Genomic DNA, 24,693 nt, shown 5'->3' on the forward strand with positions numbered 1-24,693 from the left:
AACAGGCTGCCCAGGGAAGGGGTTGAGTCACCATCCCTGGAGGTATTTAAAAGACATGTAGATGTGGCGCTTGGGGACATGGTTTAGTGGTGTTATGTTTATGGCTGGACTCGATGATCTTAAAGGTCCTTTCCAACCTAAATGATTCTACAATTCTATGATTTTCCCTACCTGGACAGTAGCATCTGGCTATCCAGGATGACCTGACAATGCAGATGGCAGCCGTGTGGCTCTGCTAGCAAAGTATCCAGAAGGACTGCTGTCATGTGGGAAACCTGGGACAGATCCTGTCACTGCAGAAGTTGTAGCTTGGATCATACAGTATCTCAAATAATCTGAAGTTCAACTGCTTTGAATATAATTTTACAAAGCCTAACACTTTGCTTAAGAGCTCTTAAACACAAGGAGTAAATGATCTGAAAACTCATTTCTTATGAACAATTCCTGTGAAGAAGCTGGACTTTACATGCTTACAAATCAAACAATCACACAGTGGTTTATAGATTACAATTTCCCAAAGCTTTTCAAAACTGAGTGTGAAATAAGATGGGATTTCTCACAAAGAATAACTTTAGTATTCCTTTTGACTAACTCATATTAATTCCTAGGAGAAAAAAAAAAAGAGAAACTCTCTTTCATTCAGAGTTGATTACTTAACCCTCAAAATTAAATGTCTTTTGATATTAAAAAGAGTAATACTAGGAAAAAATGCAGCCAAACATAAAAGCTCATGAAAACCATATATTAAATCTGCTTACTAACTTTTGCAAATATTTCCACCAGCAGCTTACTCCTGAAAAAAATGAATATGCAGCAAAAGCTGCCACAATTTCCCCAAAACTACTTCTCTGTGTGCACCATTCGGTGAGGGAACAGGCACACTGAACATAAAAAAGTTCTCCTTGTGACAGAAGATAAGCTGGGTACAATTAAAGATGGAAGAATTGAGCAAATTAAATACAAATTCAGAACAGAGTAAAAAAAGTCATTGCTGTTTGTTTAATAAGAATTCAGGAACTCAAAAAGGGCTGAAATGCGTTTTTAGCAGCATTGAAAACATAAAATCTGAGAAAGCACAGGGAAAGTACCAGAGGAAGAGGTGTGGCAGGCAGAGAGGAGACTAAGTGCAGGGAAAGAGCTGGAAGCATCTAAATGTGTCTCACACAGGCAAAGTCCAGCCAGTGGCTGCCAAGGGATGGCTTACATAAGGTGGATGAGGCAGCGTTGTGTGCCACCTCGTGTTTTCTCTGGGATCCACATTTTGGAGCAATGACGTTTTGTCCTCGGGTACCCAGCCGCAGCAGGAGGAAGGGTTCTTGTTCTCTTGCTGCTCTCACCGATCCAAATTTAGCATCAGTCATTGTGACAGAGCAGCTACTAGAAGTGCATGAGGTGAATGAAATAACCGAGATGTCCTAGCACTGTCACCTCGCCTTGCTCCATAGTCTGATTTTATGGCAGGAGAGCAGGAATTGCCTCAGAGAAGATGCTGCAGCAGCCACACCATGGCCTGCAGCCCCAAGTGTCTGTGGACACCTCCCCTTGCTGTGCAATTCGTGGTGACTGACAGCAGAACTCCAAGTACCGTCTAAATTGAAGCAACCAACACAAGGGCTTCACATCTGCCAAGGGTCAACAAGTCACAGTGCACCAGCGTACATGCTATATACAAGACGAGTGTCAGAGGACGATGCACCAGGTGCTCATTTTGACATCCACCGAAGTAGCATGTTAAACATGATAATCCCAAAATGATGGGCCTCTGACAAGCATGGATGCAAGGACCTTCCTAAGCCCTAATAATAAGCACTGCAGACCTGCCTCACAACTGCGAGCTCTGATTCCCACCATGTACTGTCACTGTGTCCACAGATACTCCGTTCACCAGCCTAAACTGTTTACTAAGAATCAGAACGTTACCCAATCCCAAGTTCCCTCCGATATGAGTGTGGTTATTTCTTTAAATCAGGACTTTGGCTAAAGGACTCGAGTCTGAAGAGCTTCTGCAGCGATAAAAAATGACCACAGGAGGAGTATACTTTTCAACTCTGGGGTTGAAGTGACCCCTTTGCAGCTCATCTGTTTCCGAGGTATCACTGAAACAGACAGACTCTTTGTTTCTATCTGGGGTGTGAGAAAAAGCTCAAAAATCCTAAAATAGCACTCTATTTTAGTCAGTGTGATCAAAGTACTCAGATGTGACACAGCCTGCTGCTTTTCTTTTGGGATCGGTGGCTCAAGCCAGCGAGCATGCAGGGATATTTTAAAGACCTTTCTATAAAGAAGCGCTATTTTCTGAAAGCAAAGAACATTGGTCTCAGTACATAGACATAAACGTGCAGCAGCTGAAGTGAAAGCAGAAGGTGGCCAGCTACATAAAAATGTCAGTTTATTTGCTAAACCAGAATCCTAGAGAAAAGTCTTGCTTCTAATATTTTAGCAACTCCTCTTCTGTCAGGTACCATGGCTAAGGTATTTCTTATGCCATAATAAGCCAATTATGCAGCCTAATAGTGCAATTAGCCACCTGCAGTGCAAGCCCTTCCCAGCAGCTGAGGAGCAGTACTTTGCTGCAGCACACTGTCCTGCAGAGCAGAAGGGCAGCTACTCTGCCCAGCCAGGTGGTGGGCATCTTCAGGTGCACGCACCCCATCTCCTGTTCTTCCTGTGCTCACAAGCTGCTTTGGAAAATGACAGGGCATGACACATGAGCCAAATGTTTATCTGGCTTTGGAGTTTCTGCAGATGACTCAGGGGCTTCTACTGAGGGGATGCCAGCCACCACTACTGGTCACTACTTTTGACTGCATCAAAAGCTCCTCTGAGCTTGCAAAAGGCAAGAACAGGCCTTTTGACTTGTTAGTGCGCAGTGCCTAGACCAATGTGAACAGCCTGGCCCTAGGATTCGGGATGCTACCAAATTGCAGATGATACTCTTTAGTAATCATAGTATTTCTGCAGGAACACGTACTCAGAAAGGCTACTCTCTGGCAGTGGAAGCACACCAATATTATAAAATGGTGTATGTTGGTGTGGTTACACTGGATGGCATGATCCAGTCTAATATCCATTGCTGGAACTAGGAGGTCTTCCCATCCCACCTCTGCCAGCACCATGCTGCTCCTATTTCCTTTAAGTTCTGGCATTAAGCAGATGCTTCTCAGAGCCAGCCCAACTCAGATTAACCCAGTAGATATGGCAGAAGATAGTCTTCGGCTGGATTTGTGAGCTGAACTGGCACATGCGAGGGTCCAGCAAATGCTAAAGCTGCTGTAAGGGTGAGAGGCGACTAAGTAGCAAGATCTTCTGGTGTAAGTTTGGAACAGCTCTGTCAGCTCTTTGAATCTTTTAAGTATCTTTCCATTACTGATGCAGTATACACAAAAATAACTGGAAAACCATCTGACAGCACTGCCTGCACAGCCCAGTCCTTTGAGCAGGGACATTAAGAGAATTGCTGAAGGCACGAGGAGTCTAACTAGTCCCTAAGGAAAGGAATGAGGTGAACACCCTGGGAACAGTACTGCTTTGTGTATATATGGGGTATTTCAATGCTCTCAAAGGAAAACACACTGACCAAGGTTATAGAACTTGAAACTTGGTCTGAGAAATGCTTGTCAAAATGACTGTGCATGAATATTTCATAATCATCAATTCCAACTTCCAAATAAAGCTGCCTGTAAAGAATCTTCTTCCAGTTTGTTCTGGGTTCACTTTTCTGGCTTGCACATCATGGCAATAAAGACCTCGCAATGGGAATTCGTGGAACACAGTTGTCAATAACATACAAATCTGAAGAGATTGCTGTTCGCTGTGCTACAGATGTATTGGCTTTGCAGGGCTAAATCTGGCAAACACTCATTTCAAGCAGCAAGCAAACAGACAAGGCACTGAATGAACACAAAGCAGCAGGAACTAGCCACTATTTCAAACCAGAAATACACTGAGGAGTCTAGAAGTATTCAAAGGGAACAAAAGACAACAATGTTGTTGCTATTACTTTCTGCCTATCATAAGACACGCAATACATGGGAATGCAATAGCCAGAAGAAGAGGAAGCAACTTGTGTGCTGAGCAGTAGAGATGGAAAATATCCCCTTTCAGCCTCAGAGGCTGCAATATACTTATCTACAATCCCTTCAGCACTTGCTGCCTCCAAGTGTGCTGCTCAGCTCCACTTTTGCTGCCCTCCCATAGATCATGTGCCTGTAGGAACCAGACCTTTTCATAGGGATCCCCAAGTGCATGCTTTATTTCAGGTGATGTCACTTCAAAGTCACATTTTACAAGATCCAAAGAAACCCTAAGTGTCACTCACTGGACCCTTCAGTCAGGCCACATGCCATAGCAGGGGCTGCCCAACATTCATGTGACACCTAGACTGCAACAAAACAGTTAGAAAAGATGGCTCAGTGACATACAGTTCGTAGTTTTGATCTTCTGTCTCTTGCTGCACTGACAGCTCCTCCAAAGTTGCATCAATATCCAGCTGATTCGTCTCCAGCTGCCGTAGCAACGTCTCCCTCTGAAGAAAAAAAACAAGCTGGGTCTGAGCAGGTAGGGTCATTGTAACAGACCTCTGTGCGCTCACAGGGTACAGTGAGATCTCGTGTCACCACTCTACCCACAGCAATGAATTAAACAGGAGCTTTGGTCCCTCTCACAGTGTTCAATTTAAATACAGGACCACAAAGGGAAGCTGAAGCAGTAGTAAAAAACTCTCTGTGTGTAAGAAAGTAACTTGTTCTGCAGGCTGTGCTCAGCCATAAATCAATGTGTGATTTTCAGACACAGCACCACCATTTGCATTTGGAGAACAGATTCAACACCTGCAGAGAACAGCTGTGCAACCCGTGAATTCTGATCTTTTATTTTTCCCTGTGCTAAAAAAGTCCCTCCGTGAGTAGGACCCAGCTGATGCAAAACCTCACAATAATTTTCTTTTTGTTGTTGGGGTAGATGAGTGAGCACACCCTGTCAACTCAGTGAAATTTTAGAAGTCACTACCCCTCTGCCTTCAGTTGCTGCCCCACAGATGGGTGACAGACACTGCAGTCCATTTCAAATGTGCACTAAAGTGAGTTGGCTTCAATAATGTAACACAGCTTAATTCAGTCCTTCCCTTTCCACCTTTCCAGCAGAATCCAAGCAAAAACCTCAGCTGAGGGGAAGTGCTGTCTTAAAAGGCTCAAAATCAATTGCAAATGGTCATGGGACACTCTTCCTGATAGTCCAGATGGCAATGAGAAGAAATCACTAACCACACGCGTTAGCTGAGACTGCATGGGCATGGCCAGCTCCAAAGGCTCACCTGCAGTGGATCCAGCACCAGCCTCCTCACCCGTCTGCCCAGCAGACCTAGCTCTGCAACAGCCCCAAGCCACAGGGCTAACACAGCGTCCATTTCTGCAGAAACATGATTCAGGAACCCCTGGCCAAGACTAGAGCTGTCTGTGACCACTGCCCCACTCCACAGTACAATCCCTGCACCAGAGCCCCTTCCCCTCCACTCAGATGCAGCCAGCTGTCACACAGCTGGGCACTGGCAATGGCCAGGCTCCCACCACCAGCACCCCTCGTGCCTCCCGGGGAGGCTCTGAGCGAGGGGCATGTGAGTCAGTTTACACATCAAATTCTGGAGTCAAAAGTCACAGTGTTCAGTGCCTCAAAGCATCAGTTCTCCCTCTCCCACTGCCTACATACTAGATAGCACAGGAAGCAGGGGCAGCTTGTGCTGAGACATGTCTGATGACTCACGGCACTGCACAGTGCCCATTAAAGTGGGGTCCACCAGTGCCACAGGCTGCCAAGCTGCTCCATTGCCCAGACAGGAGGAGACAGAAGAGGAACCCCAGGTTTCCTCCAAGCTGCAAAGGTTTTTGCTTTTATAACTGAACTGCCTTATCCTCAATGTAAATTTAAGCTTTCTACTATGACAAATATTTTTGAAAGTTTAGCGTCAATAACCATGGTGAATTGTTAATTCCATATTTGACAACATATATGCTCACTGCAGAAAGATCCCATTGGAGTAAAAAACACAAAAGGAAATCTACAGAATAAAATCCCTATGGGAAGACAAACATTTGGATAAAGCCATGGCATTCAGTATCCACATGCATATACTACTGACAATATAGTTTTGTAGACATGACAACTCTGGAGCTATCAAGAAATTGTACAAATTTAAAGACCAAGTAACTCATCTGCTTTATAGAACACAGACCACAATGCTCTGTCCAACTGAGTAGTCAGGGCACAGCTTGAGCCCTCCATGGGGCAGGCCAATTTATATCAAATTCTGCCATGACTTAGATCAGCAAGCAAGGTTTAAGTACTTTTTATTTTGTATTATAAGACCAGGTGATTCACAGTGGTTGATAACTTTTAAACATGCTAATTTATTGGAAGATACAGCCTTTTGTGAAATTTAAGAGCTTCTAAGATCATTTAAGCTAATTTACTGCTTCTCAGACGTTTAGATTCTTCATTTTTACATTTGTCATTGTGTTAAGAGCTTGGACTGATTCATATTTCCTTTGCTAGGTGATTTTTATTCATCATATTCATAAGCTCTATGCAGATGAAAATGACTTCAATTAACATGTATATAAAGAATTATGAAGTCATTAGTCAACTCTAATTCCCTTTATTGTGGTATACAGACAAGAACATTTCTGTAAAACACGCTATACATATTTAAACTTGCTACACTAAACAGCAGAAGTACTACTAATCAAGACTTCATAAGTAATTCTAGATTTTAGAATTCAAGATACAAGAAATTCAAGATTTTAGAAGTAATAGATTTCATCCTTTTGTTATTCATACAGTGTGAGCAAAAATGAGACAAAAAAGAGCAAGTTTTATGCTTCTTTATCCTCAGTTTCCTAGGATGAGTGAAATAAATACTGAGCGAATTAGCTAAATAAACAGAGACAGAAGGGACACTGCTCTCCAATGCTTACCTTAGGCACTTACATAATGGCTTTTACTAAACAAGTGGTTTGCCTTTCCTCGTACTTTGGCAGTAAGACATATACCAGAGTTTTATTTATTTCAGTTTTCACAGATCACAGTAAATTAAGAACTTAGATTCAGTTAGGAGAGAGTTCCATTTAATTTTGTAAAAATTCATCACTAATAATGGACTTTCAAATAGTTAAAAAATAAATTCTGTTTTACCATGCTGGTATTAAAATAATAAAGAAACAGCTTATTTTTAGCAATGACCCAAAAGAAGGGAATAAATCATGTGCTACAGACCAATGCTTTGGCTGAATGCCAATTTCAAGTACTTCCTGGGAAAAGGCAATTTCAGCTGTCTGCAGAATTTTGTCTCCTTCCAGTGCAGCATCCAAAGGCCCGGTTGACCTGATCACATTTGCACATTATGTGGGCCACCAGCAATACTTACAGCTAAACTGCATTCTCAGGTTTGACAATCCTTCCCCTGGAAAGGAACTGATAAATAATTGAAGAGCCTGGGCTGCTAGAGGGAACATGCTCTATACTGGGGGTATGAATTTCAGCCACTGCTTTCTTCATGAAAGATGCATTAATGTAAGCTGAACACAGAAATGTGCAACTTAAAACCAATGCAGTGAACATCAGCTCCACTAAAGGACAGTCTGGAATCTCACATACAGCTGACCAACTCTTTCCCTTGAGAGCTGCGGGAGGCTAGGCTGAGGAATACAGAGAAACCTCAGAGGTCGACTGAGACTGATTAAATCATATGTGCATTTAATACCTGGCAGCATTCCTCTCCTTAAACACTGCTTTGCTCCAAAGTACCAGGGAAATGACTTCTTTCTGGAGCCTGCTACTGGCAAGTCTCTCTGAAGGTATAAGCAGAACCTTTAGGAATTAATTCTAGCCATGATTTTTCTACAAATTTTAACATCCTGCTACATTGGTTGCTAATCAGGCTCAGCGGCACCAGGCCTGGCTCCCCGTGCACTCAAAGGCAAGACTACCAGTGGGTCTCCAGGAGCAGAAAAATGGCCAGAGCCACCCAACAGCAGCTACTGTGGAGCAGCACGAAGCTCTTCTAATAAACCTGTGGCACAAATGCAAGCAGCACTGGAAAAACTAAGTGCAGCATGTCTTGGCTGAAGTCTGACATCAAGTAAAGCCCCAAAACCTAGGTGGAAGCAACCAAAAGCCTCCAAATTTGCAGTGTCACCTGCCATGGCACAGAATGGCAAGGCCAGGGATCTCCTGCACACCAGAGGGAAATGAAACAAGCCATTTCCACATTGGATCCTGTGCTGTGATTTGTTTCAGAATGCACAGAAAAGCACCAGCCTGCAATCCCTGTATGAGCACAGAACTGCAGGAATTAGTTTTGGCATTGCTGTTTTAAAGGAAAAGCCAGGCAGCTATGGTCTAATCGCCCTCTCCTTGAATGACAGGCACAGGACAACCTCCTCAACTGCTACCTTCTGTGTTGAGGTAGAAAGAGCAAACATATTTACAAGCACGGTTTATATGTGCCCATCCAAATCTCCCCTTGCACATTTTAGGAACTAGACTGTAATGAGAAGTCTTTTCGGGTTTCTTTCTGCAGTGTTGAATTATTTAATTACATTACATGAAAAACACAAGATTTGGGAGTCTAATTATGTGGCACCTGCACCTTTCGGACTACCCCCAGTGGCACCCCGAGCCCACTAAGCAGAACAAATGTCAGCTGGTCACCCTATCTCCCTTGCCTCTCCTAAGTAACGGTCACTGGAATCTCCAAGCAACTAAAGGTTATATCAGATTTATTTTTTCTATTTCCTTAAAGACCAAGATTTGTCCAAGAAGTTCTCTGGCTTTGGGGACAATTACCTTATCTAAGTGTCCTAATTGCTTTCAGTCTCAGATTAATAGATCATGTTTACTTATACATAGCACATCTAAATGAAAGGTCCCCTAAGACTCGTGTCCTAAAGCTGCTTCCAAGCAAACCTGATACTGCAAGTGCTTTGGTGTTTCCTGCTTATAACTATGGCTAGGGAAATCATCGCACGTACTATTAACAGTATCATTACAAGCAGCTTTCAGAAACAAATCTGGCAGTAAGGCTGTGCTAATGTCTTTGCCTCTTATCAACATCTACTTGAGAGAAAAAGGAGAGAGCTACAAAAATCAGTAAAAGTAACCTGGGAATTAACTATTCTGCACGATTTCCACAAGACATCACTTTACCATAGGAGCTGAGGTTATAAAACCAAACATTTAACCAACACCATGCTGGTAGATTTCAATCTTCTACACTAAGCAGCTAGTTGGGTTTATATCTCCGATTTCTACAGCTTCTTCCTCAAAAATTGTTTGACTTGTTTTACTGGGTTTTTTATAAATTCAGTTTTCTTACCCTGGTTCTTTCTGCTCTGCAGCCTGAGGACATGGTAACATCCACTAATATATTCAAGCTTCTTCTGAACTAGCATTTCAGTGGAGATTATTTGTACAAAAATACAGACAGACATTTTAATTACTGGTGAAATATAATCAAGATCAACTGCCTGTTTTTTTCCATTCAATAGAAAACAATGATACATCATCATACGTACCCCCAAAAAGCATATGCTGTTGATCCCAAAGGACCCCTGTAGGGGGGACCCCCCCTATAGGGACCTTGACCCCAGAAGGTCCTCTTCTAAAGGACAACAGCTGAGAATTCCACCCTTCCATGCCCATTCAGCCTTTGCCTTTCCACTCAAGAAGGCTCAATTATGAAGGAAATGAGAGACTTGGATCTATGTGAATAGGATCCAAGCAGATCAGTTACTGTTAGGGCAATGATGTTCAGCAAACAGTTGTCCCTGAACTGTTCAGTTCATGACCAAACCTCTTTTCATCTAAGTTTTAATTGAACAGAATTTAAATACAAAGTTTAACAAATATGCATAAGCAACATTTTTTACTTGGTAACTACACCACTGGATGCAATTTTCTTGCCAGTGTTATTCATCACCTTGGAGCCTTTCTCTAGAGGTAAGCATTTGCAAACACAGCACAGAAGAGTCCTCTTGCAAGCAGAGACATGCTTAAGTCACAGGCACCAATGTACTAACACGATTTTGTTTTAACAAATCTTACAAAAAAATTAAAAATCTACTCGGGATCTTTTAACAACAAAAGAAACCCCAAATACGAAATTCCCGCCTCAGAGACAGAGAAAACGAAATCTGTCCCACCCATCCAGCACATCACAGAAATACCCTCTGTCTTACCTGAAGCTGCAAGAAGGGGATGTTGAAGAACTTGTGCAGGTACTTGAGGCCAAAGCTGTTCTTCATGGAAGACTCAGCATAGCGAAAATATGAGGAGCCGGGAGGCCTGTCTCAACCAGATAGGTAGAGAGAAGAAAACTGTACAAAGGACACGGACTGCATACACACAGAGGAGGCACTTGCTGAATTACATACCATGAACAATCCTCATTTACAAGCTAACCCCTCAGTCCCCAAATGTAGGCTACCAGGTCATTCTGCTAGGGACTCGTTATTCTGTTTACAGACAAAATTCACACTTTGTCCCTCCTGAAGGGTGGCAGAACACGGCTGTTGTTGTGTTGCAGTGTCATGCGGCTGCCAGAGTAAGAAATACTATGTTAGGACACTGGGCCATTGGTTTACTAAACTGGGGGGTTCACAGCTGTACCGGCTGTTCATTTCTCAGTGAAGGTTTTGTTTTAAAACCACAAACAGACCTGCATAAATCACATACAGAGATGAACTTGTAAAGAAATTATTACATTATGGATTAAGCCTAAAACTGGTATCATTTCTGTGTGACACAGGCACAAACAAATAAGAGACTATGAAAATGAAAAAATGCCTTAGAAACATAAAACCACACAAAAAGGTACAATCTATTGAAACCTGACCAACAAGTAATATTTTATACTAAATAACAGAGCACCTCTGATCTTGGAGGGAGAATCTTGCCTGGCTGGCAAGGGAAGTGTATGACTTGGCTGTGCCCAGTAAATGCTGTGTGGGGATGCTCTCAAAGGAAGAGCAAGGAAGACAGCCACACTAGCTGGCTCTCTTGTAGCTGAATTATTTGGAGCAGAGAACAGCTGTGCTGCAGGGAGAGGATTCTTTCACAAGAGAAGGACTATCCAGAACGAAGATGACTTCTTGGGAAAAGTACTTCTGAAAGGCACATGCTGACAGGCACTCACTGTTTCCAGGAATATAGCTAACAATCTGCTCAGAACAGGCTCCTAGATCAAACAGCCCATCGTGTAAGCTGAAGCTGCTGTATGAGACATTCAGAGCTATGAAAGCCCAAAAGCTAGGCACAGGGTCAGAGGATGAACATGATGTGCATCTGAAACACAGCAGCAATACAGTTATCTACGGTTGATGACAGAGAGTAGCCAAGGTCTGCTCCCCTGCCTGGTGACCGTGGTGCCACCTTACCTGTTTAGATTGTCGATGAGGTCCCGCACATCGCCAGGCAGAATGACCCGGTGCTCCCCCATGTCTCGGTAATTCCCAAGCACGCACACTGGAACATGGGTCGGCACTTTAGGAAGTTCCCTCAGAATATAGTTAAATGTCCTTCACCATAGGAGAGAGAGATAAAGGCAGATGAGTGGGAAACATCATTCTGTGAGCAGTTTCATGCACAAATCACATTAAAAAAACAATGTAAGACAAGTTCAATAATCCACTTCCACCAGCAACCTCACATCTCCTACAGCAGTATTTCCCTCAGTCCTACAAAACTGTGTGAGGTCAGCAGGAGAAAAGGATTCTCTCCCTTCAGCTGTCAACAGGCTCACTGACCCATACCAAACCTGCAAAACACAAGCTTAAATATAAAGCAGGAACTCTTACCACCTCCTCTTTCCACTCTGGCTTCCATATGTCTCTCACCCTCCTCAGCAGATGTGCAAAACAAAGAGTTAATTATTTCTGTATATTAATGCAGCCTAGGGCCTCTAAATAATCCTTACTAATACCAGTCTTCCTGGGAATTTCTCACTAGCATCCCCCTCTCCCTTGTGTTTTGGAGAGCAAGGGTTTGTAACATGCCCGGCATACTTTGCACCTGTGATAGCACTAATTATCAAGCCTCAGACAGCAGTATAACAGAAACTGCAGTACACGAGCCCACAGGGAGACTGCTCATTTGAAACAAGCCCAAGAGAGGAGTATATTAAGACACGTCACAAGATAAAGCTATTATTTTAAGGGATACAAGCTTGCTTCAACTCATTAGGCTGGTTATCAGCTCTAGAGTCCATCTGGGAATCAAGAGGTCTAGAAGTCAGCTGTTTTCTCTAAACAAGTGAGTATCACGTGGTGCATGCTGCTGAAGATGTCTTACCATTGTTTGGTGATGTCAAACATCATCACTACACCATTGCAGTTTTTATAGACATCCAGGAACTCTGCATCCAGAGCCATTTCTGACTCTGCCTGAGGAAATAAAGACAAAGAAGCAGTAAAGAACTTGATTCAACTTCAGGCTTGTACAGAACACAACAGATACAGCGCTGAATAAGCAAACTTTCTAAAGTGACAGCCACTATAAGAAGTACCCGTGGATTTCACATCATCATTATTTAAGCAAGATACCTGGCAGTTCACAGCTTCCATGGCCCACAGGAGCAGGATGTGAAGCACCTGCCAGTCTCTGAAAAAGAGGTCTAACAGCAAATGCTAAAACGCAGCCCTGCCTCTTTCCTCTGCGCCCCCAAATCCTGTGTTGGCAAGATAATTCCATATAAGCTACAGGATGGAGGACAGAGGACACAGCTCCCATTCCATCTCTTTGCTGACCCAAATATTGACTGTACTTCTAATGCTTCTGGTGTAGGAAGCCAGGATGTAGTTTCTACCGAGCTTCTCCCATGCAAGGCTGGAAGTATTTATTAGTACCTGATTTGCTTTTCATCATTTGGACTCTGCACACTGCAAAGTACAGTACTGGTCACAACTCAACCTCCAAGGTTCCTGCTGCAATTTGGTGCCTGTGGAACAATTCTCACTCATTTCCCAGGAGTGGAAAATGCACCCACGTTTGCGAAGGAAGAAGCAGCTGTGATACCTGTTCTCATAAAGGCTTTTTCCCACAGGAGAATATTTTTAAAGAAAATTCTCCTAATCTGACCGCACAGATTCAGCAATGACTGGCACCCTGGTGAAACAGGTAACTCTTCACTGCTCTGACCCATCCCCAGAACCGAGTGCTCAGCTCTCTGCATATCAGTGATGCTGCATTTCCCGTAAATTTCAAGAAAGTTGTTATGGAGCGAGTACCGGAACACTGTCTGTGCACTGAGCCCCAAGGAGCACTGACACAGGAGCAATAAAGCTCTTTAAGAGCTGCAGCAGAGATCATGGGATCAAGGGCCTTTAGACTGATTTTTTCCTGAGGATAAAATCATACATCTTTTGAAAGAGATGCCATACAAGTGCAATGGCATCCCAAATGTGTTTTGGGGAATGTGGTGGTATGGTCTCCCATACAGCCCTTTGTTCTACAGCAAAAGATCCAAAGGAGACACATTCATGCAAGAGCCTTGAGGAAGCCACTCTGTTTACTTTTATGTGCTAGGTAGCACTTTTGTTTCCCCTTCCTCCTCTATATTTCAAAGGGTGTCAAAAGGTAATTGCTAGCCCAGTTTTAAGGAGCAGAGAGCATGGCATCAAGTGACTTCTTCAGGTCTCACAAGAAGTCCATTACAAAAGGACTTCCTGCCACTGACCATGTGCAGACAGGTACAAAGCTACTGGGTAAACATCTGGGGTGCAGTCATTCCAAAAGACAGAAAGGAAAACAGCAGGGAAGTTGTGGTGAGGGCAGGAACGGGGATAAAATGCACAGGCAAAAGAGTGAACAGCATCAGGGATCACATTGCCCCTCATCCACCTGCCAGGCTGGCCTTAAAGCAGAAACAAATATAGAACTTACTCTCCACGGACCAAAGGTGGACTAGAGGCCTCCCACTAAGAGGCAGACATCTGCGTTCAAGGTGACTCACCTCCTGAGGGTCATTTTCCAGTTTCAAACCATCGCCTCGTTTTTTGCATTTTCCTTAAAAAGAATTGTAAAAAAAAACAAAACAAAACAAAAACCATTACACTAGGCAGAGAACTGCAGGATGTGTCTGGGCAGGACCACCGCGTTTTGAACATGACCTTAAAGCAGATCCAACTTCTACTATAAGCATAGGGAATGAGGAGGGGTGGGACAGGCATGCCTTGCTGAAGAATACCAGCTATGGTGTGCAAGAATACCAGCTAGTCTAATTCAAAGATGAACAGGATGAAACTCTGGGCTAGCTTAAACCACACTCTTCACAGCATAAAGTCACAATGACTGAATAATGCAGGGTTTGGTGCACTCCCTGGCCACAGAGGCAAGCTGATTTGTTCCACTTTTTGTTGTGTCAGTGTTGAAGAACCAAAGATTGTGGAGGTGCTATGACTGAACTGCACAACTACATACACAGCCTTCCTGAGAGACTTTATGACATTGCTGTGCTATGTCACTGACCTGAAGCAAGCAGTCTTGTAAATAAACACAATATCAGAGCCCATTGGGTGCTTTGGGCTGACTTGTGACCAAAAAAAAGGGGTGCCAGGAGACTATGAGAATTTAACAGCCAAAAGACAGAACTTATATGAGGGGAAATCCAAGCAAAATCAAATAAACCGTGGCAAGGGGGCTGTGGAGAAGTAGAGGAGAGACAGCCAACACATGCATGGAAGGCCAGAGCCAAAGGGTTGGGTCTGGTCACCACCAGCAAAGGTGCAGAAAGGAAATCCTCCAGAGGCACCATCCAAAGCCACATGCTCCAGAGACACAAACACAAAAATAAGCTAGAAGACAGGTAAAACTCTGATTAAGCTCACAGGAAAGTGCAAGAGGCAACAGACTAAATACTTGGAAAAGACACTAGAAAACCACTACAGAGACTTTTCCTGCAGTCCCACAGCCACAATCCCATCTAGAGAAATCTACAGGTTTCTCTCCAACTTATCTGCTTCCTCTAAGGCACATGCCAAAATACAGCCCTTATACTTAAAGGGCAGACCCCCTGAGACTTCTCCCTCTTCTTACAGCTTCAGTAAGCACTGGGTAAGTTCACAAACCGACATTTTGAAGTACCCCTGGCATTTGACTCAGCATTCCCAGAAAAGGAGTCGGTGTTTTTAAACCTCAGGCTCCCTGAAAATTTTGCATTACATCAGTTACACTGTAATCATGTTTCCAAATCTTAAAGTCTGCAACCACAGCAGACAGAGAAGGAGACACCATGTATCTGTACCTAGGATTAGCAGAGTGGCAATCAGCTAACGTGATTTTCCGCTGTAGACACTCAGCACTAAGGATTGGCAGAAGTCTCAATATGCAAGAGCAAGGACATCTTCTTTTGCCTTGTGCTAAATAAGTTTAGTGTGAACATACCATGAAAAATCTGTCCTCACCCCCCAGGTATGATTTAAACTCTATGTACAGCAGTTTCCAGAGTTTTATCAAATGATGAGCACTGGACAATGAACAACCCTGCAAGGTCTCGAATTATGTTTTACAGGTATCAAGTATCTTCCAGATGTTACTGACAGCAATTAAGAACTATATTTCTAAATTAACTTTGTTCCATATTTTTCTAGTGTAAGTAATGATGAATTAACTAAATTGTAATGGCGAAGACTTGGAATTCCTTCTCATAATTTCTAGAAATTCCCTGTGTCACTCACAACAGAACACATTGGCAGCTTGGATGCACCCACAAAAAAACCTCCCATTGACTCTTTTAAAGACTCTGCAACGCTGGGGACCAAAATAGCTTCTGCCAACTACTCAACTCCACTGATCAACATGGAAAGACTACTTGTAAAATTCATGGTTCTGCCAGATGCTGCACGTGAAACAATGTTTCATTCTTTTTGTATGCAGGTCAAGGATAAATAGTTATGAAATACAGAGTTATTCATGAAAGTTTTAATGCTGCAGGATACAGCAGGAGATTCCAGTCCCTATCCCCTAACTGTGTTTGGTGGGTGCTTCTGTGCATCACTGCAAAATGTTGGACACCCTTGTGTCATCTTACTGTTGACATCTGAAAGTAGCAGAAATATTAATCCTGATCCTTCCCCATTCATGCAGTGTGTTTCCCTAGAGGATCCAGACATGGGCTCTGATTTTTCCCAGCACAACTAAAGGTGTGGGATGTCTAGGACGTGCATGCCTTTTCCCACTTCAATTAAATTCATTTCAAGTTAGTGGCATACGTGTGGCTTCTCTGAATGTCAAAACATCACTATTTCTGCAGTTACTGCTAAATTATGCTTGGCATGACCTGAATTTCTAAGTATTAAAACAGAAGCCCAAGCAACTACAAATAGTCTTCATAGTTCCTCTTGTCCTGAGCAATCAAGGTGTCTTTCCAACCTGGACATATTTACAACCAATCCTTTGAGACTGAATATATGACTCACATGCCTCTCCCTTCTTATGGCTTTATGTGTGTATCAAGAGCAATGAGTAATATTCTTACATGATGCTCATCACTGCTATAAAGGAGGTCATCTATAAAGGAGTAACAGAGCTGAAAAGCACATGTGTGTGCATATTCATGTACAGTGTCTATTTCTGGAAACAAAACTGCAGGATGAGCCAGATAAAGACAAGATGTATGTAGTGAAAAGATGCAATTCGGCCTGTAAAGCCAAGTACACAATGAAGATTGTGTTGTTATATGAACAAGGTCCTGTGTTTAAGGTTGCACTGATGTGTAATCTAGGAGCCTCAATCAGAAAGCAAGGGTCTTCATGTTGCAATTGCTCAGCTTCTCTACCTAAAATGATGACTGCTCCTTAATATTTACAGGGATAATAGCAACAGTGAAACCAAATAACCCTGCAGCAGTGCCCCAAAGTCCACAGAACAGTTCTTGCTGAACACCAGGAGACTGGGTTTGTGGCCAGCACCTGAGAGCCTCTGCACCTCTATGTACCATCAGTTTTGTTGCAGGATAGCAAGGAATCAGTACAGCTTGCCAACAAATGCTGTCTACAGTGCGAGGGAGATGCTTCTGTTCACCATTCAAAAATACACATCTAGAATATTTGCATCCCTAGTGTTATCTAACTTATGCTACCTGAAAATAACAGAAACATTAGTTCTGATCTTTCCCCCTTCTTGCAACACACCTCTGGGAGGGAGAGGGGTGAAGTGGCAGGGAGAGGAAAGGAATCTCCAATATGAGGGAAAGAGTTTATGCTATTTTGGGGGCAACAGAAAAAAATATCATTTGATCCCTTCAGTTAGTGTATGGGAAAAGATGCAGGAACCAAACTAGCAGAAGTTACAAGACAGGAGATCAGAACTGTTCTTGAATCAGCTGCATTCAAGCAGCTTCTCTGCATCGAGGATCTGTTACAGCTTTACGACCTGCAGTAGTTACACAACTTGCTGCAAAGCCAGAAAGATGAGTCAGGACTGTGACTTTTGCTGAGACATCTTTCCTATGTTCTATTAGTTCCAAGGGCAGCAAAGCAGACGGTATTTACTACACGCACTGCACAAAATTCAGTACAATCCATAGCTAGGGGCAAGCTCGACTTAAGATTTTAACAAACGGCATCATTACACAAATGAACCCCGCTCTCTGAGCGGGCCCAAGGAGAACACAGCAGGCTGCAGGGAAGTCCATAGTGACTCACTTCCAGTGAGTCTGCACATTAAAAAAATGAAATCCCGAAGAGTCAAGAAAAAGGTAAGAGGAGCAATACAATACAGCAGTTGCCATTTCCCCCTGCTTCAGCGCACTAACCAACCTCACAGGCTTTAAGCTTTCACAACAAATCTCCCTACACTTCCAAATTAACACCCATATGCTAAACAAATGACACCAAGGCACCAGCCATCAGCCAGGCAGGGCCAACAGAGCTGCTTCCTGCATTCCTAAAACAGTCTGGAAAGGAAAAATCAAAGCGCACTGCTGAACTAACAAGGACAGGGAGGCACACTGCTAGTAAGCGTGAGGAGAAACACCACTTAGTAAAAGCACATTTAACTTCAGTGCAAAAATGTACATTAAGTTTTTCAGGGTGTAAATTATTAAGTTTCCCCAAATCCTCCTGTGCATGTTCACACCAAGACATGAAGAACGGCAGCACTGCATAGCAGAGAAGAGGCTGAAGCTGCTTTACAAGACTAAAGTTGAAAACTGCAGGTTATGGATACATCTTTTAGATGGTCTAGCTACATCCCCACATCAGGCTTTCAATACATTTTCAAACATCTTAATTTAAACAGAGGTCTCTTAATTTTCTCTAACAAGGAACAATTAGTCCAAAATGGGGAAACACTGGCAAATTATTTAGCCTGGAAAAAAAAGGTACGTTGAAATACATGTTCAGAACGTGGATTTTTTAGCAGCTTCAAATCCAGCCTGATAAATGCAGCATTCTGCACAACTCTAAATATGCACATTAGCCAGGATCTCATGGGCAAGGAAAAAAAGGAGGATCAGGTCTTATCAGCACTATGCTGCAGCAGCACTGGACACTTCACTACTAAAAATCTACAGTCTAGATTAGTGTCGCTCTCACCAAAAGCATCACGCAGGAGGATTTTTTGTCCTAAGCATACAGAAGGAAGAACAAAAATGTCATAACAACAAGATGAAAGTTAGATATGAGCAAGCTCTTAATGGTTAATTTGCACATTTTCCTAAAGTTGTACTTATCAAGAATCTGCAATGCTATGGCAATAGGAAAGGATTTGATTTTGTTACATCATGATGATCTGAATTTTTACACTACATTAAGTACATTTGATCCCATAAAAATACTTATCTGTGGTCCATAAGTAGGATCTCAACAGAATGAGTTTTATTTCAAAAGAATATAAAGTGGAGAGAAGAGAGTCCCTTGAGATTTTTAACACATGGCCCACTGTCAGAAATGAAAGCAATATCAGAAGAGTTGTTATCAACATCTGCACATATCAAATCCAATCTGTTTTGCCAAAAAAGTCAGTCTCTAGTTCTAGTTCAGAAGATGACTCTGCTCAGAGAAGCTATTCACAGAAATAAATGCTGGAACCACATGATTCCCAAATTAACCGTCTATCTATTCATACCAAAGTTGCAAGGCAGCGAGAAAACAGATGTTTTGCTCAGATTCCAGCCCTGCACATGTCATCCCAGGATCTGAAAGCCAAACTGTAATCAGACTGACTTCAGCAGTAACTCTGACCTAAGTAAGGTTTTGTCTACACTGTGAAAACTGGGGTTTAAAGGAATAAAAAGATAAAGTGCTCAGGATTTTGATTTAAAGTTACTGGCTCAAGGTTAACCTAAAGGCTCCATTATGCATCTGAACTAGAGCTGCTATCTTTAATTATCTTTTCGGTTTTGCTATTTTAAATACAATTTAGCTAACATGAAAAATTACATTTCTCCCTTTCCCACTCCTTATTGTACTTATCTTCTTATTTTTTGGTGTTAATGCATGTGGAAGTTGCACAAGTGGTGCAGCAGAGGTAGTGCACCTCGGATGCAGTTCTGCTGAGGAATGCGTGCCAGCACAGATTCTAGCTAAGGCTGCAGGAAAGGTAGCAGCAGCCAAACCATAAAAGTTTAAGTTTCAATGACTGTGGTCAACAGATTTGACCAAACACACAAAACACAGATTTGACAGAAACACACAAAAAAGGAGCACAACCCACAGAGCAAGAGATGCTCACTTGTAAAGCTGCTTTCCTGACCATACTCACACTTTAAACCAGGAGTCTGGCTGGTACCAAATGTCTTTTAAAAGCCAAAAAATATTTGCATTTGGGGCTACAGAACGGGCTGTCAAGATTCACATCTGAACCCCAACCCCTTCTGGGAACAGATTCAACTGCACCCAGATTGTGTCTTCAGATATGTTTTTGAGGTCTGTTTATTTTTTATAAAATAGAACTTTATACTCTGAAAAAAAAAGAAAACTAATGAAAAATTTATTTATACATAGTAATACTTCCCTTGGCTAAGCATTTAGAAAATATTTTGGAGTAAATATATTGCATTTTCTGTCCTTAGTGAATTTAAGTAACTGGCTTCTCTTTTATCCTTCCCTCCTGCATATGTTATTCACTGCAGATAACATTTTATCAATTTAACAATAGCATTCCTTTACAAAAACAGCTTGGCAAGAACTTTTATAAACAGAACAAAGAACTCAGTAGATGTCTAAACACATAAAACTATAAAGGAGAGAAGATGAAGTTTATAATAAGTTCAGAGAATCTGAATACACTAAGCAGCAGGCTATTTCATCTGTCACGGAGCACATGAAACTGCTTCTGAATATTGGATTTGATCTGAAGTTCAGATTCCAAATAATGGGCTCTAGCATAGGAGACTCCTCTCTCCATATTTTTTCAGGAAGTAACATCCATGCGCTTGAAAAAAAATAAGTACAGACATTTTTCTAAAGTAGGAGTAAGTAGGTATTTCTGAATTCCATGTAAATTTGTAATTAAAATTGAGAAAGAACAATGAATCTCCATTAGAAAGGAATTTATAAATCTTACCTTTGTCAACCACATCCCATACTTCAACTTTAACAATATCGTCAGTGGCTAAAAGCACAATAAGAACACAAAGTATTAGCAGAGGGTTTCACTAAAATGACCAATACTCAACGCTCACCACAGAGAGCCTAACCCAAAGCCAACATTGTGAAAGTAGGAGATGAATACCAAAAGAAAAGTAATTCTTGAGTGAGTTAAAAGACAATCCAAACATCACAGGAAGGCCCACTGTTGAAGGTCCAAGTTGTACACCAAACCTGTGCTATCTAAAGAACTTCTTAAAGACTCTTAGTCACATAAAAAATCAAGGAAATCTAGCTATCACTTATGTCAGATTTGAAGCACGTTATAAATATTTTGTGTAGATTCTTTTCATAACATACAGAGGTTTCCACATTCTTTCAAAAAAGATATAAATTTAATTTGGAGAATAAAGTCTGGTCTATAAGCAAGGTGTACAACTGAAAAAAAGGAATATATACATTTAAGGAAGATCAACCTTACTAATAGCATCTTCATGTAAACATGACAAACAGTGCAGACAGTCCTGCGGCTACAGAAATCCATTCTCTCCGCAAATTTCAAGTTGCCTTTTGTGAAAAACATTACTAGCAATTTTGCCTCTTAACGAGCTGCAGCATCAGGAAATTATAAGCAGCAACGTATATTTGAGTTGCTAAAATCTGAAGCAAGACAACCAAAATTCTAACTACAGAGATACTACTGCTGGTACTGAAAGCTAGCAGCTTAACTTTCAGATGGTATGAGGGATGGGCAGCTTTGGTTAGGTGTTTCTATTGAATCCAAATAAGCAGTCCAATCTTCAGGAAGTTGTTCCAAGAAACAGTTGCTTTTTGGAAATGCTATCTGCTACAAAGCAAAAGCTTGTACTTGGAGCAGCTCTGAACGTAAAGCAATGTCTCAGAGTAGAAAATAATCTCATAGGACGGCATGAGAATTCAGCTAAGCATCATTGTCAAGCCAGGAAACATTTCCTCTACTGAATTCACTGTTGGCTTAACTTAAATGTTTCAAAATATTGTGAAGACAGATTATGAATATAGGAAAACTTTGATCCTCTGCTTCTGGAGAAAGATCCTTTTTTACATTTATGCATGAAGCAGAATCAACCTCTGTTTTTCCTCATAGCAACTGGCGCTTATCTTCCACTTTGCCAGCAAGGCAGTAGGGCACAGGACGAACAGGAGACTTGCCCAGGCTCAGCTCAGCCAGTGCATCACAGGCTCAGATGGGACTGAAAACACAACAGGCGTACAGCAGCCGGCAGTACTAAAAACTCTGCTCAAACAACTGAACTCCCCAAATTAATTCTGTCCCTGAATATTTCTACAGAGCATCAAGCCAGGTACAGTTGAAGTCCAACCACTCCACATTACTCACTCGCCTGGCACCCAGCTGTACAGCTGGCTACTCACATGCAGGCACTGGCAGAGCAGGGTGCTCTCCCTGTGACGTGGGCTGCTCGAGTCCGTGGTCCATTCAGGGTGTGCCATAACCCTGCAGGTGCTGGGACACAGATCAGCTAGTGGAGGTCTGCCCCCAAATTTATACCCTGCAGCTGGGACTGGCAGTGCTGCTGCTGTCCCTGAAGGACAAGGGGACGGACAGACCAGCAAAGTCAAGACTGGCACCTTTCAACAGTCAAGACTTTCTGCAAAAGGACTGGAGATGTTTTCCTTTCTCAGGCAAACTTTGCAGGGGCACAGGAGGAGTCCAGGGGGCTGCTTGTTCCTTCCAGCAGTGCCACGTGAAGCAGCACATGAGCACATTAACAACAGGCTTCTGCAGAGAAGCTGGAACCCCATTTCAGAAAAGTAAGCCCTTGGAGTGATGTGCAGTGGTCTCCTAGGAGGTGACCCTCCCAGTACTAGCACTGGGACTTTCCTCCTGAGCTCCAGAGATCTCTACCTCCTTACCCTAAAACCAAATGCACCCTCAGTTAAGATTTGTTCCCCTGCTGAGTAATTTCCGCAGTACTGGTACCCTGCTGAGCAGCAGCACTCCCGGATAGCTGAGTTGAACTGTTTGACCCAGAAAGACCTGCTCTACACCTTTTATCTGAGGGGAAGCACAGAATTTCACAAAGAAACTGCACAAGATCTGAGAAAATAATTTTTCCACATGGGTTTTTCTCCTGTTAGCACCAACGCTCCAGCTAGCTCGTAGCCAGTAAGTTCTTCCTTTTCATTACCAGCTTCATTCCTGATTATCCTGAACACACAGGAGGATAATTACTTCAGTGCTGCCGTGTTGGCTTTGGTACAACTCATACACAGCAGCATCTCACCTTAACAGCTTTGGAAGGCATGTTGCAGCAAAAAGAGTGCCAATTCATCCTTTTAACTAAGTAACTTGGATTAGCATAAACCATGGATCAACCACTCAAAAAATCTCTACTTAGTTGCTATTTGGCCAAGTACTCTGTAGCCAGTGGCACACTAAGACATTGCTTTCCCAGAAAACGGTGGAGAGGTGTGAGAAGACTCCAGTTGCAAGAAAGCTCATTTAAAAATATGAATCATTGCTTTATGGGTGGGTTTATCACCAGGAATTCACAGGTCCTCAAACATATTTACTCTCATACAATTACATGATTCACTTCATATGCTTCAGATCACAAATCCTGGAGAGCAGAGCAGCTCTGCCATTCCTCACACCCATCTATAAAGCATTCAAAGTATCTGAACAAAAGTATTTGCTAATTTTTATTCCAGACTCCCTTGGTGAGACTGGCAAACCGAGAATAAAATTGGTGACTAGCGTAATCTAAAAAAGTGTTCATTAGGGTCAGGAATGGTAACTCCTTACTTGGACACAAAAATTACCAATATCCATTACAGAGACAATTGGCACAGAAAAGTAATTTTGTTCATTTTGAGTAGGAAGAAATAACTCAAATTCCTCTACTTTTATTAATCCCTCCAGTATAAAATTTCTGAAGATATGACAAGGTGGTATGTTCCACATCTAAAATGTATATCTTCTAATACCAGGCAACGTAAGAATCCTTCAGTATTTGACAGTGATTTAATTAATATCCATAAATATTTGCTGCCAACTACCTCATAATGTTTATTTAAGGTAGCTTGAGTGCATGATCACAGGAAAAACAAACTTTATTTTTCTTCTACAGATTAAATCGGCCAACAGGGCAGTAATTAGATCTGAGCCAAGTTCTCAGAGTGCCCACATCACCCATCTTGGATGGGAAGTTTTCACAGCAGGAAACATACCTTACAATGTTTTTTAAAAAGGGGATTATTTTTTAAAAAAAGTTTTAAGGTCATCAACGGAGAATTTCCTATACTGCTGGAAAATATTACTAAGAAAATAATACAGTGTTTTACACTATAAAAGAAACACAAATCAAAGGCACAATTTCATGTATAGCCTTCCAGATTAATTAGACCAGCTCAGCAACACTTCACCTTGAAAAAAGTCCATCAAGATACCTACACATTGCTGTCAACACTAACCAGCAAGATCTACAGAAATATATCACACCAATGTTAGAACTAATCACTAGAAATAACAAATACACCTGCAGTTACCAATATACAGGAAAAGCCAGCCTCATGTGTAGCTGTTTCCTACCCCAGGATTGCACCCATGTTGAAAAAGCCAGTGCCTAAGCCTCAGCTCAGTAAAAGAACATACAGTCCCTAAAATACGCAGAAACATGCGAGATGACTGGGTCTTTCTACACATTCGTCTCCAAACACCTTTTTGCATGTATACAAAAAACCTGTATACATGCATTTTGTATACCTGTTCATGTATACAAAAACAATTAGGTATGAATAAGCCTCTTACAACTCAAATGCCAGACTCCCAGGCTGTATTTACAAACAGCACTTGTATTACCTACGCTGATTAGAGAGGAAACTGAACTCTGAAGTTTTTACATATGATATTGTAGAAAACCAAAATTAACATTCAGTGCACTCTTTAGACCTGGATATCTAAGAAAGAGGTATTTCATTTCTTACTCTGATCCAAACCTGTTTAGGCTGAAGCATTCAAGTTTTATTTTGGAGATAGTTTCCATCATCCAAACAATTTGTAAGCTCTATGTTTGCATATCAATAAACGATGTGCTGATATTCTGAGAGAGAGGAA

At 42.1% G+C, this 24,693-nt stretch overlaps 1 protein-coding gene across 3 annotated transcripts in view; it reads right to left on the bottom strand.

Moving 5' to 3' along the window:
- Positions 1–24,693, bottom strand: part of RABL6 (RAB, member RAS oncogene family like 6) — a 60,447-nt gene that overhangs the window by 26,082 nt on the left and 9,672 nt on the right. The window contains exons 3-8 of one of the 3 annotated variants that reach the window (XM_075054592.1): positions 20,554–20,601; positions 14,000–14,052; positions 12,340–12,431; positions 11,427–11,567; positions 10,230–10,335; positions 4,422–4,525 (exon numbers count right to left, since the gene is read on the bottom strand). In XM_075054592.1, the coding sequence (XP_074910693.1) occupies positions 4,422–4,525; positions 10,230–10,335; positions 11,427–11,567; positions 12,340–12,431; positions 14,000–14,052; positions 20,554–20,601 (544 nt within the window). Of the gene's footprint in view, positions 1–4,421; positions 4,526–10,229; positions 10,336–11,426; positions 11,568–12,339; positions 12,432–13,929; positions 14,053–20,553; positions 20,602–24,693 lie in introns of those variants that run through there. The other 2 variants (XM_075054593.1, XM_075054594.1) reach the window with 2 other exon arrangements.

Source organism: Buteo buteo, chromosome 23 (genome assembly GCF_964188355.1).
Source record: "Buteo buteo chromosome 23, bButBut1.hap1.1, whole genome shotgun sequence".
Lineage (NCBI taxonomy): Eukaryota > Metazoa > Chordata > Aves > Accipitriformes > Accipitridae > Buteo > Buteo buteo.